The 14,523-nt window shown below is 34.8% G+C and overlaps 2 protein-coding genes across 3 annotated transcripts; one reads left to right on the top strand and one right to left on the bottom strand.

The window, feature by feature from the left end:
• The first annotated feature begins 3,181 nt into the window (after positions 1 to 3,181).
• On the top strand, positions 3,182 to 7,878 carry LOC113777920. 2 transcript variants are annotated; one of them, XM_027323151.1, is made up of 5 exons: positions 3,182 to 3,413; positions 4,904 to 5,179; positions 5,337 to 5,433; positions 6,077 to 6,185; positions 7,562 to 7,878. In XM_027323151.1, exons 1-5 carry the CDS (start codon positions 3,390 to 3,392, stop codon positions 7,638 to 7,640), a joined length of 585 nt encoding a protein of 194 aa, XP_027178952.1. In that variant the 5' UTR covers positions 3,182 to 3,389; the 3' UTR covers positions 7,641 to 7,878. The 2 variants fall into 2 exon arrangements, with proteins under 2 accessions (XP_027178952.1, XP_027178951.1); XM_027323150.1 differs by having other exon boundaries at positions 5,328 to 5,433.
• A 518-nt stretch (positions 7,879 to 8,396) lies between these two features.
• Positions 8,397 to 11,708, bottom strand: LOC113778522 (ras-related protein RABH1e). The gene is made up of 6 exons (XM_027323959.1): positions 11,419 to 11,708; positions 10,203 to 10,273; positions 9,869 to 9,957; positions 9,594 to 9,705; positions 9,223 to 9,313; positions 8,397 to 8,860 (listed from the first exon to the last, which is right to left on the bottom strand). The coding sequence occupies exons 1-6, from the start codon at positions 11,533 to 11,535 to the stop codon at positions 8,717 to 8,719; spliced, it is 624 nt and encodes a 207-aa protein (XP_027179760.1). The 5' UTR covers positions 11,536 to 11,708; the 3' UTR covers positions 8,397 to 8,716.
• Between the last annotated feature and the right edge of the window lie 2,815 nt (positions 11,709 to 14,523).

The following is a 14,523-nucleotide window of genomic DNA, read 5'->3' as shown; positions in this document are numbered from 1 at the left end:
ACTCAATAGTATGAATATTAGAACCATATACAATTAGGTAACGTAGTGTTTCCTCATGTTGGTATTCATCTTGACATGCATGCAAATTAGGACATTTAAATTTCTTAATTTGGTGTAGAAAATCTGAGAGCTCCTCAATAGGAATTGGAAATGTACGTTGCCTCATTACTAGCAGGCTAGAATTTACAACCGGCTGTTGCATTCCAGATCCTTTAGATCCAGTCAAATCCTTGTTAGCTTCTGATATTATAGGAGCATTCCACCGCCATTGAGATGTTATGCAATTAGCCTTTAGGCCTTCATTTCACTTAAAAAAAAATCATAATGTTTTCTTTTAAAACAGGAAGAAAAAAAAAACTAAGGGCAGAGCTGAAAAGTAGAAACTACCTCATTTTTTTTTATTAAATAAACACTCGCGTTTCGTATAATAATTTGTGATAGTTAAATATTTTACGTAATTAAATATTGGTAAATATATTTACCAGTCAAAAGAAATTGTTAACGAGAAAATAACATATAATATGTTAAACTACAAAAAGGAATTCTTTGGTGCATTATTCTTAAAATTCATATACAATAGTCGATGGAGTAAGGAGAAATATATACATACTATGGAAAAAAATAATAATGGAGCTACATTGTGAATGGCAGCTACTTTGTGTCCTGACTAAGTGGAAGTCGAGTCCGAGTCGGACTTCATAGAAAGGGTCAATTTCTGCCGGTGCCTGTCTCTCCAATCTCAAGACTCTCCCGTGACTCCTGTTTAAGGAAAAAATCGACCTCCTCCTCCCTAGTCCCTACTCAATAGGCCTCGGCAAAAGCCTTGAAACAGTTTCTTACTTCTGTAAGAAAAGGAAAAAGTCTAAGGTAACTTGGCCAGTTCTGTATTTTTAACCAAAAAAGAGACAAAGACGGACATTTACCTTACCATGTGGGTCATTTTCAGGCACTTCTGTCTAAAAGTATCTAACAAAGATCCGTAAATAAAAAAGGCAGACTCATGCAGCACAGTTTGTAAGACTTGGAACAGGAGGAGGAGGAGGACTACAGAAGGCAAACCCGTGACTCTGGCTTTGATGATTGACTTGTCTCCAGTGTTAAAGCTCCAAAAATTCACATGCAGTAGCTACGTGACAACCAGACAAATCTCGTACAACATTGCTGTCCCAACCAAAACATACTCACTTGCTCCAAAATGCCCTTGCCTAATTATTGAATCTCAACGTCTCTCTCTCTCTCTCTCTCTCTCTCTCTCTCTCTCGGTAAAAAAATCATCAGCGACCACTAAATTATTGATCGGATCATATTTTGACCATCAAACTATTTTTTATTAGTAATTGGCCACTAAATAACATGATCAGTAAACTTATGATCATTTAGTCGATAATTATTTTTAATCTGTGAAATTAGCGGTTAATTTATGAAATAAGGTCACGTAGTTGTTGGACCAAATTACCCCCGTGCTTTGCTACGTGTACTGCTAATTTCACAGAGCAATTATCTACTAAATGATCACGAGTTTACTGATTAAGTTGTTTAATGACCAATTATTGACGAAAAATAGTTTGATAGTCAAAACGTGATCCGACTAATAGTTTAGTGGCCATTGATATTTTTTGCCCTTTTTTTTATCAAGAAAGAAAGTCACACTGCTGTCATTAGGCAATCGTTGAAGCAGCAGTACCCATTCCTGAACATTTCACACACTAGCTATTAATCAAGAAAAAATTGTACGATTCGTAATATGAGACTTATAAAAAATGAACTAACTGTACGTCGTATTCAAGTTAATTTGCATTATGAACAAATGCATGTTTATTTTAATCATATACACGAATCTGTTCTGCCCCCGCGGGCAGTTCGGATGGTTCGCTCCCCCTAGTTAGGGTATGACAATCTACCTGATTTCAGTCAGGGTTCGAGTCCCGTTGTTACCGTGTTCGGTGTGGAGTAGGGCCTCCTCTTCCAGATCGCAAGGGGATTAGTCGGGTTCCGTAAGGAATGACCCGAACACCCCCTGTGTTGATAAAAAAAAAAAAAAATACACGAATATTTTCTGCACGATTTTATTGGTAAAAGTTCCAGCCCGGATCCCAATGGACATATATATATATATATAGAGAGAGAGAGAGAGATGCCATGCCGGTGGTCATTTACACTGTCACCAAGATCCATAGCTTCGAAAATTTTTTAGAATCAATTTTACCAAGAAATGGTGATCGATTGTTTACGAGTTTCAAGTTAACCTAGGCCAATATTAAAGACAGAGTCTAAACTAGATAGACTATTTCAGAGTTTTAGTTGTCAATTGTTGGTCTTGTAAGTTGTATCAACACGATGACAATAGTTTAAATTTTCACTGACAATTGGTTACCCTTTTTGAATGCCATTTTGTTCGTTCCCCTTTCTTTTCTGTAAAGTATTAATCCTACTGGTTTTGGATGTCTGAACATAAGAATTTAAAAATTGCGATCATGCACCGGATCGTTTTTTGGGAAGGCACAGAATTTTTAAATAACTCTCCATCTTACGTGATTTTTTTTTTTCTTTTTGTACCTCATGTCTTGAGGGTACAGGATAAGATAAGAGATGGATCTTGATTAAATTTGTCTTCAAATTTCCACTGCTGAAGCATTCAATGAAGGGGATGGTATAGTGTCATAATTTTATTGTCGGTTTACTCTCTCTTTCTTGTGTATCTCATCCTATGGTATATATATAAATAAAAAAGCCTAAAATTCTCATATTCTTATCCTTACGTATACAAAGTGATAACTAAAATCTTTGAGGAGATGAACTGAACTCATACTTTTATTATTCATGAAGTAATATATTATTTTGGCTTGATTTTTCTAGAGTAACTATGCATAAACCAGGTCTCTGATGATTGATGCATATGTAAAATTTGAATTTAATTTTAAATTTTATATATGTTGTATACATTTAAGTGTGGAGAAAGTTTTATCCAAATAAATAAACCCTTAATGAATTTCATACCATTTTAAAAGAATAAAAAAACACAAATAGTACAAAATATTATACTAGTAGTATTAGTTGGTTATACAAGGGTAAAACTGTCCAAGAAGGAAAGTGGGGGAAATGTTTGTCGTGATCATCAATGTCGTGATCCGGAGCTTTTCTGGCAAATTCCTGCCTTATTCACTCATTAATTTCCAATGTAACGTTCTAAATCTCACACACACACACACACACACGCAGAGAGCACCGCCAATTCTTCCTATAAAAAATCGCTTTGAGCAGAAGAAACCATTTATAATTGTGATGCATTTTCAATATTAAGTAGTTATAGTACAGGAAAATTACAGAGCTTTGACTTGGAAATTGAAATTGTAGCTCTCTTCCTCTCTCTCCCATTCCTTACCTCCACAATGGCGGTGAATTCCGCCGACGAGGTGAGTTTGTAATGTCACCACTATGGCATTTTCCACGGCGAATTTGAATTTCATCTTTATTTGCTCATTTCTGGTTTTTAATTTCATCCGCATTTTGTTTTTTTTTTTTTTTGTTTTCCCCCTGAATCTGGCTATGCAAAGTAGCTTGTATGTGAGTTTGTGTTTATGCACTTGTAAGGTCGAAAAACGTAGCTTTGAAGACTATACTGTGCTTGTTTTTCAGGTTGTTTTAGAACCGTTGACCATTTTCATGAATCTTTTTTTCCCCCTTTTTTCTTCATTTATCGTGTTACATTTTTTTTTCAACTCTTGGGTTTGTAGGAACCAGAAAGTAATAAAGTTGTAAGCTTTTTAGGTGTAGCAATGGTAATGTAGGATGTCAGAACACGCTTTTGACCAGAGATTTCACGATTACAAAAGTGTATTATGTTGCCAGGATTATATGTTTTATTTCCTTTTTTTTTCTTAATTTTGAAGTGAATAGTTGTGAAGATATGTATGATTTTTTACCTGAAGAATGTGCAAAAAAATGCTTGGTAGATGTGAAAGATTTTTTGTTTAAACCATTTTCGGTGAATACAAATGAAGCCTAGGTAGTAAGTTCATTTGAGGAATACTCTGATTTAGTCCCAGTGTTATTAGATTTGTACTTTTAGACGGTTGTTTAAATGTCCAATTTGTTGGTTAACCTGCTTTAATTGGAATTATATGGACGGTTTAACAACTAACCATGAAGTTACGTGTTCACCCCCATAATCAGCTACCCATCATTTTGCATTATTTTTGGGAATGCCATTTTGATGATCCCCTGGGTGCTGAATTCTCTAAATGAAAACTACCTGTATTCCATCTGTCGGTTGCTGCAGTGTGGGTAAAGTTGAAAGATTAGTGATGTGACCCTTATCCCAAATGGAACTTTCAACCACTTGGTTATCATTTAGGTTGAAGGTGTGAAAGCTTGCTCATGCATCGTATTTTGAACTTTCAACGTGTTTGCAGAAGTGACATGGAGAAAATTCTTGGGTATAAAGCCTTTATATAAATGAAAAGATGAACAACCTACAGTAAATCAATCTTTTAGCAACTCCAGATAATATACACACTATGAGGTCTCTAAGCTGGTTCACTTCATGTCCTACCAGTTACATCTTTAGCCCTTGGCCCTAAGATCTCCTTTAAGATCCACTGTTTTTGATACCAGATTGATTATGTATCATGAAGTAAATCCTGAGAGTATAACAATTAGAGGGAATGTTAGCATGTGTCTTATTAAGTTTTGAGCTTGTTTGTGTTTTTCACTTTTGAAGACTGTCTTTCATTTTACTTCAGTAATTTTCTCGTAGTCATTCCATTTCTAACAGTTGATCTTCTAGCCCATTTGTGCGTGTTATGAGTTTTTCTTCTCTGTGTCGCTTGCTTGACTGGTTGATTCAAATATGACATATAATGGAAAATGCAGAGCTGAATATGTTGTTTATGTATAATTTCAGTGTCAAGGTACCCATAGTGTTCTTATGACATCTGATGGATGCACCAATAGTCCAAAATCTGAATCTGAAAGTGTCTTAGTAGTTCCAAACTTGATGAAAACTCAGATGTGCTTGGATGCCCATCCAAAATGCCAAAACTACCCGAGTGTCAAAGTGGATGTTATGGACATTTACGAATCATCTATTCTAGACACTGATATTGAGAAAGGAAAGTTGGAGATACCCCAGTCTAATGGTGAAGTGGTTGGCGATTCCAAGCCTGAGGATTCCTTAAAAGTAAGTTCTATCTTTGCATGGTACTCACCTCTTTTTACTAAGTTCACTTTCCAATTCTGTAGTATCTGTTGGTCGTACCCGACATCATTTGTTATTTAATGTTTCGAAGCATTTCCAATCCAACACAGTTCTAACTACAACTTATCAGTACTTTCAGAGGGCGTTGCAGAGAGAGATTAACTTTCATGTTGGAGGAAAGTTCATGCAACTCTTGATGAACAATAATCTTGAGTTACCCAAGTTCTCTCCAAGAGGTAGAAATAATTTGGCACAATTAGTCTGGTTTCATTTGTGATGTAAATTGTTAATGTGTGAACTCTGTTAATTTGTCCTTTTCAACTGAGGGTTAACTTTCTCACACCTTGTATGCAACCCAAGAAGATCCTTTAAAAGAAGGGGACAAATATATAATGTAACTTTTATCCTCCAATCGATGGTGAGAAAAATTGGTGCATTTTTAATGTCCTTGAGACTATATTCCCCCCGCCGCCCAACGTGCACATAGCCTTCTCTATCCCTCTGCGTGTTATGCAAATTATGGCTGGAATTTTCCTGTTATGCGGATATCAGAATAATATACTCTTGTTTTAACATTTCTTTTTTCTTTCCTTGTTTTCGTCCTTTCTCAACTAAAGATGAAAATTTTTAGCATTTACATTTCAATTATAAACAAAAAAAAAGAATGGAAAATAAATGAAAATTTTATTTGACTATAATTAAAGATAAAAAAATTTTAGCATTTACATTTCAATTATATACAAAAAAATAAAAAAAAAAGAATGGAAAATTAAATGAACTTTTTATTTGACTATAATGCAAAAGTTTTTATCTGAATTACATCATATGCATGGAGTACTATTTCATCATTTGTTTACAGTCTCTTTTGTGACATGACAGATAAATGCATGACCGAGAGAGTATTTGATACGCCGACCAACAGATCAAGGAAATACAAGCGTTCTACCTCATTTAACTCAAGAAGGGTTGTTTTCCTATTCTCAATCTTGTAAGTTGAAATCCCTTAATCTTAAATTTAACTCTAGATGTCTATTTCTTAAGTTTAAGCTAGTAGATTACTTGAAGTGTTAAAAATCATTTCTAGCACTTTGGTCTTTAAGTTATCTTGCTAAAGCAACCACAAGGGTGGGCTTTTTGCCTTCAAGTTGATTGCCAAAATTCTGTTCAAACATTTTAAAAGTAGTTGCTGATTTTACTTTCAAAATTATAGAGGTTTAGTTTTTGGGCATGATGAATAGTCAGTTTCTTGTAACATAAGATAGTAACTGTATTGATGTCAATATATTTAGATATGATTCTTTATGCAAAATGTAGAGTTAATTATGCCTCTGAATTTTAACATCAAACATCCACAAGCTTTTGAGGGGAAACATGGTGTAATAGTGGTCATTGGGTTGAAAATTTACCGATTTTATGGGAAAATCTATAGAGCCAACTCAAAGATATGGCAAGGTGAAACATGAAGTTGAAGTGGAAAAATTGGAACTGGCCAGAGAACAGTCCGATAAGGTAGCATCAAATCAGTTGGGCATCTTAGTGTAGGTTAATGGGCAAGCAGAAATCATGGTAGTTTGTCCTTTATGCATTGACTTTTCAAGCTCATTGCATGCTATGTCATAGACTAATTTCTTAAAAAACTGGATCAAAACTAAGTCTGGATTCACATAGATCCTCAGCCTTATGCGAAGGGGACGAAAACAGTCTGTTTAACTTTTACAGTATTCTGCATCTTATATGGCTCAGCCATTGAATTCTGCTTTACCTCAAACTGCACTTTTGAGAAGGAAATGGTGATGTGTATTCAACAGATTACTAATGCTTGTTGTCTTAAACTCTTCCCATTTGTTCATAGCTAGCACCATGAGAATCTTTCTAAATTTTTTGCTTCCAAACTTATACTAAAGTAAATGATGCAATCTTTTTCCCTTGAGAAATAGATAATCAATAATTTAAGTAGATGCAAGGAGATGACAGCTTCCACAGATCATGGAATCTTGCTCCTACTATGTGTCTTTCCTTTTTTGTGCCAGTTTAGGCACATAAGGATGCTTCAGTATAGAACTGGGGAACCTTAACTTCTTAGTTCAAAAAGATGCCTCATTCAAGTGGGTGATTTCATGGTTAAAAGGAAATTTCTGGTGAAAATTTTCAAGCTGTAGTCTGCATGTAACTTTCCAATAGTCACCATATGCGTCATTAATTTCATGCCATTTTTTTGTTCTTTTTGGCCTGATAAGATGTAGTCAATTTGTTGAGATTATTTCTATTTGGCAAGTTGAATGATTGTTACCAGAGCACTGAGTTGGGTTCGTCGTGTCCCTTCAAGTTGTTTAACTGTTTTTTTTTTTTGTTTTGGGGGTCCAGGTCAAGTGTTGGAACAATTATCCTTATATATCTGACACTGAGAGTGAGACAGATTGGGGATGCTTCTGCTAATATATGATTCTGCACTAAGTTCCTGCCATCCTGTGGCCTGGCCACTGTGAAAAGTTAGCATGAGAAATGCATTTTTCTGATTTTTTATTTTTGGTCCTTCTCTTGTTTGGTTTTGAATGCTCACTCGAGGAGGCTCCTATTTCATTGTACATAAGATGAAAATTCGGGTTACATGTAATGACTTATGAATGGTGTTTTTCAGAATACAAACATTCAGTTCAAATGAGCATTAGAATTTCTATGTTTCTCCACCTTGATTTTGAAATTTTGCTGTTTCTCACTAAGGAGTTTCAGGCCCAGGTAAACAACAGGATTAACAAATGATTCAACAACTTTATACTTGTTGCCTTAGCTGTTTAAATAGGCATTGCTTTGCAGTTACTTAAGAAGCGACAAACAGACTAGATTCCATATCAGCTTCAGTTCAATCAACTTATTATAGCAAAAGCTTTAGCAGTTCCCAGCTACTTTCAAACTGTAGCCTTCATACTGGAACCATCAATGTTTTGTTAGGTTTTTAAATTACTCAGAGGTTAACCTGTTTGATGCATCATTCACTACTAGTCCCAGATCTACAAGAGCGTGGAAGCAAAACGAGTCGTGGTTCTACCTCTCTCTGCTGATCATATGGTGCTGATGATAACTGAGTACCTACAGATTGGTAGGATTGTTTTGTGTTTGGATCGAACAGGACTGCAGTCATGCTGCAAAATTGTGCCACGCCATTCTTTAAAATTTTCTCCAAGAGTAAATGCAAACGAGGAGACACAAGAATCATATGCCTTTTCTAAATCAAATCAAGATCAACACAAGGGGAATATAATGGAATTAGACAAGAGAGTAGAGCTGTAACAGCATAAGCTAGCATCCTGAGTAAACCTAAGTATTCTAGGAAAGATCGTGGTCATCTTCCTCCGTCTCTTAACTTGACAAAACAAGGTAATGTGCTGGGCGAAGAACTCCAAAATTGCTCCAATTTCCACATAAAGGGAATTAATTAGTTTCCAAAACCACATCTAGGTTCATGCAACTACTAAGGTTTTCCATCTTCTTCCTGCTGCTACTTCTAGAGAGTAAAAACATCTAGCATGCACAACCTCCCCCTTGCTGTTCTGTTTGCGATGAGTTTGCAGTAGGCTTCAAATTCACATCAACCATGTCTTCCTGTTTTGTGGACGAAAGTGTCTCCATACCAGGCAATGCAGCAGCAATCTTTCGAAACAGAGGCTGCAGATAAAGTTTTCGCGTTAAAATCAGTTCATACTTTTCTATGGATTTCGTGTAGGGGTCAGAGCAACACTCAACCAAAAATCTGAAGTGTAAATGATGTATATTGTTTGTGGGGGTGGGGGGAACACCACTTTATCATTCCTTATATTTGATAAGAGGTGCAAGATAATACCAACATAGAACAAACTATCTTTCATCTTCTCCAGAGAATGTGATCCTAGTTTGAAACCATTATGCTTTCATGAAAATTTGTATATAGACATCCCAAAAACTCATTCTCCAATTACGTTGCATCTAAGGACAGATCATCAATGGAGTTTTCATTTCATAATGATCTAAGCCGTCTTGAATAGTATTACCTTAATATTGAAACCTGCTTTAGCACTGGTCTCTATGAACATCACCCCGAACTCACGGGCCTTCCCATCTCCTTCTTCTATAGAAACTTGCCTAGTTTAACCACGAAAAGAACACATTTAGTACAATTCTGAACCAGTAGAAGAAAGCATATGAAAACCTCTAAACGGTAAAGATGAAGTTGTGAGGACTTTTTCTTGACTTTTATCTTTTTTTCCTTGTTTCTAGTGGTGGTGACTGCACTTGCTATTGGACCAAACAATTAATAGCAGAACCCAAATACGGCTGATTCAATAAGGCGCATGAAATCAGAAAGCACGCAATAAGATGAAATGGCATTAACATCAAAATTGGTGAATGTTACAACACCCACCTTTTATCAACAAGATCAGTTTTGTTCCCAACAAGAACAATAATCACATCAGTTCCTCGTTCGGTGCGAACTTCCTCAATCCACTTTGATGTATTCAAAAATGACTGTCGATCTAAGAAGGTGATAAATAAGCAAGTCAAATGATGCTGCATGCTTTTCCAAATGCATAAAGTTTCAGAATATGAGGAAAATCACAATGATAATAAAAGCAACCACCATGGAGAATAGTATCATTATCAAGTTGTCTTAGAGAACCCTATCTTAACGATGCTTACTGGCAACATCATAGACAACCACAGCTACGGAAGAATCTCTAATGTAGCTTGGAATAAGGCTTCTAAATCTCTCTTGACCAGCTGTATCCCTGCAACATTGGAAAATAAACCATCAAGAAGCAAATATAGCAGTATTATGGTCTGATTTTCGCTTCATCTAGTATGAAATGACAGAAAAAGTAGTAGTCCATGACCAAGATCTTTAAAAAATGATTCAGAGCAAGTACATAAGACTTATTTTGTAACATCAACTTCTCTAATGTTCTTCCACAGAGAGCTCAATTCACACTGGTTTGATCCAAACTAATTCGAAAATGAAAGAAGCATCATATACCAGAGCTGCAAGCGAACCGTTCTATCTTCAAGGTACATTGTTTTTGATAGAAAATCAATCCCGATGGTGGCCTGCAATTACAACTGTAAAACTAAGTTAAAAGTATAAAGTTGATCAAAGAGTCCTCCTGAAAAATTCCTTCAAGTGGTCACACCAGACAAAAGAACCACAACATAACTACTTCACAACAAGAAAAGCAATTAAATTTGCCACAGACTAAAAGCAGAGGCAAAAAAAAAAAACAGATAGAGCTCAGAGTATAAGGTCTGCTTATTGCTCTCTATGGCATTGTCCACAACTATTGCATAGTAGTTACGAGCTTAAGAAACCCTCAGAATTAGTCATCAAGCGGTGATATGAATGATCTTCTTGAATGATGCTATCAATCTATGATTCCCAAAGAAAATTGTCCAATGTTGTCTATGCCAATATCAGGTGATTCTTGAAAATATCTGTCTTAAATGTCTAAATGCCTTCTTCACCCAATTCAAAGATGTAGAAAGTAATAACAATTCCGAATCACAAGTTTGTTGATTTTGCTAAAGTGGTTGCACTAGACACCATCCCCCTTGAGCAACCAGAGTATGAATGTAATTATACATCTCTAATTTTCAACAGTTTTCTTCTACGTATTTTTCCTTTCTTCCAGCCCTGGAGGAGGGGAATTTTTTTTTTTTTTTTTTTAATTCTTACCCACGTTTTCCCTCCCTAGTAGAGCCAGCTATTCTCTGATCAAATTGAAGCCTTTTATTGATGGCAAAAAAATTATGTAAAGAAAGTAAGAATTCATCAAATTACATATTAAAGATTTAGATCTATGTCAACAATGATTAATCCTAAAGGGCAATCTGAAAAGTGATCAGAATTTCCATTTTACGTCATGCAAATTTACAAATTGAAAGATGATAAATATGTCTTCATATTGCATTCAGTAATGCTTTTAAATTCCAACTGATCAAACATATCCAATAAAAAAAAAACCAGATTTCTTATTGATCATGGAAGACTCCTAAACGACTTACATTCTTCAAAGATTGCTTAGCCATAAATAAACACAAATACCCAAAAAAAAAACAGCAAGTCCATTAAAAACACATATTTCCTGACCAAGAAATACATCAAAACCATGATCATACAGAAAAACAAAGAAAGTAGCAAACGTTATAGCAAAAAGGGGCAAAAAATATGAAGTGGGATGATGGAATTTAGGCTGAACCTGATAAGTCGTATCAAATTTATCATACATGAAACGCGTGATGATGCTGGTTTTTCCAACGGATTGATCCCCTAAAAACACCAATTTATACTTTGCTAGAGGTGAAACCACCGCCATCTTTTTTTTAACAATATCCAAATCTCTCTTTTTCTCTTTCAATTGATCAGATGAATTATGTATTCAGATCTGATTATGTCCTCCTTTGTTTTTCCCTCCTGGTTTTCTTGGGTGTCAAATGAGGAGAAACAGCAGAGAGGAAAGAAAGAGAAAGAGAGAAAATCAAGGAAGTGAATGAGAGAGATAAGCGACCCAACCTGATGCTGCCTTTGAATTGTCAATGCTTATAAGGGAGCCAGGGAAGTGTGTGACTGTGTGTGCTGCGTGCAATCGTGCATGGCATTATTTTCATTCACAAGAAACCGCCAACTATCGGCCTGAAATGGGAAGTCAAAAATATGGTGCTTAGGAGTTTATGAATGAATATATGGTTGGTTCTCTCTCATTTTTTTTTCTTTTTGGTGAAATAGATGGAAAAATTTGGACATGGAAATGGGATGTTTTCATTCTTTCTATTTTTCATTTTAGATTACTTGGATTTAATTGTTCAAATTTAGCTCTTCATGTGTCTCTCCCACGATTTTTGTATCACCAACGATTATATATACACTAAGCATTAGATACTTACATCCAACAAGCGTATATATGCACCTTAATACGTCAAAAGAAAATAAATGAATGATTGTATTAATCTTAACTTAAGAGGTTAAGATTGACACTTTCTTATTACGAATTTTTTTCGCATCTTTTTTGCATTGTGTTGGATTTATTTGGACATGTAAGATAGAAAATCATCCATGTCATGTCATGTCATGAATGATAGCGCATTGCTTATAATTCTTTTGGATCATTCATGTCATGAGAGGAAAGGAAATGCATGAGAATTATGGTAAGCGTTGAGCTACCCTTATCATGTTTAAGCATATATGTTTATCGGGCTTTTCTAATGGATGTCTAATGGGTACTCGTTAGTATACTAGATCACACCTAACTTATTATACGAATTCACATACTAATAATTATTATTCTATCTTGCATTTATATGCCTTTTTTCTGGTTAATATTATTTTTTAAAATATAAACACTTGAAATTCATCTTAACAAGTGTCCGATGGACACCCATTAAACAGACCTTATGTTTTTATTCTGGGGTCGATTAATCTATCTCCCTCACCTCCTCATGCATCAAAAGCTAAAGAAATGGAGATTGTGTTAATTAGTAAAATCTACCAAATTAACTTTTCTTTCTTTTTTGAGGTTTAATTTACCTCAGCCAACAATGGCAACCTTAGTCTTCTTGGAGAAGGTCAGGAAAATTAACTTGACTTGACTAGTAGTATTATATGAATTAATGTCCATTTAGATCCCTTTTTTGTTTTTAAGAAAAACCAATTTCCTATAGACTTAGTGTAGACTACGGATCACTGGCAATTAATTTTTAAGCGCAAGAAACAGTTTCCGAGGAAGAAAAGAATGACTAAATTTACCAACATATAATTTTCCATCATGTGCTAAATGTGAACTCGTAGCTTGACTCTTTCCTATCTTTACGTTTCTAACTCACTTGGGATCCACGAGCAATAGTTGGGGACGCTTTTCCTTGAGCGTTAAGCATGACGCTTTTGCTCCAACTTATGCGGACAGCGGGTTGCTGTGACTGTAAACTCATGTTTAATCTAATTGGATCCTTTAATTAATTTATTGAGTCAAATATCTTCGTAGAACTCAAAAATCGAGGAAATTAATCACAAAACTTAGAAACCTATGGTTAAAGAATTCGAGTATAGTCTCTACAGAGGGCTTATATGACCTGTTATTAATCTTCATCACGTGTGACACTAAATGAACTTTATACTTTGCAAATAATTTCTGTGTTACCTTACTAAAAATACTTAGACGTATTTATGTATTTATATTTACAATCACAATTTCTGAACTTCTGTAGTTGATGTCTCTTTCATTTTTCTTTTCTTTCTTTTTTTTTTGTTAAAATTCAGAGTTAATCTTATAGAGACTGACAGTGTATACACTATCACTGTTGAATGCATTACACATATGCAAAATTTGAGTTTCAAATTCAAATTTAGATTGTGTGTTATGCATCTAACGATGAAAGTGTATATACACTGGTTGTCAGTGTATAGAAGATTAATTCTAAAATCTAAATCTCAGTTTCCAACAAAAAAAAATCTGTTTGAGAATTAAATTAAAAAAAAAACTCATCTGTCAAGCTTTAGTAAATTCAAGACCTTGTTCTTGCTTGAGTTGCTCCCTCACCAAATCATGTACACCAATTGATGGAGTTGATACTATTATGGCTGAATATCACCTATATGCACACCGTGGATATTTGAAGATATTTGGAGGAAATTTCTTGATTGCTAATTTTCACATATCGTGTTTTGTTGGTAATGTACAATGTTTGTGAATTTTATTACACGTTAATTGATCTTTTTTTTTCATTTTTTTCTCCCTTTTTTCCAACCATGTGAGAAAGACCATGAGTTTTCTCACCATTTTCTTGGACTTTCTTTTTTGGGAACAAAATTTGGATCCCTATCCCATAGGTACTTTCGAATACTAATTGCTAATTTAAGGGAAACAAAAATCTTAACCATATCAACAGACGACCGTCAAATTGATGTTAATCCTGGGACTAAAGTGGCAAAAAATGCATTCTTGATCCTTATGTTTAGTTTTGTTTTATAGCTAAAAAAGACTATTTTGTTAGAAGCTTTTTTTTTTTTTTTTTTTGGGTTTTAATCCTTAAGTGAAGGGAAGTAGGAAAAGAGTCAAGAATTTCAGTGTCGCCTTGGTAGCATATTTGCCGAGTGAGCTGGGTTCTTGGGTAGGGATGCAAACGAACCGAACCAAATCGAGTTTCAATCTAATCGAACCAAATCTCAGTATAATTTTACGAAACTTGAACTCGAATTCGAGCTTGACGAGATCAAAATGTCAAGCTCGAGCTCAAACTTAAAAAAATAAAAAATAATTATTTTATTTTTAAAAAATAAATAAAATAATAATTTTTTAATAAATAATAAA

Source organism: Coffea eugenioides, chromosome 7 (genome assembly GCF_003713205.1).
Source record: "Coffea eugenioides isolate CCC68of chromosome 7, Ceug_1.0, whole genome shotgun sequence".
NCBI lineage: Eukaryota > Viridiplantae > Streptophyta > Magnoliopsida > Gentianales > Rubiaceae > Coffea > Coffea eugenioides.
Note: the sequence above shows the minus strand (reverse complement) of the source record. Positions and strands in the feature narration are given on the sequence as shown.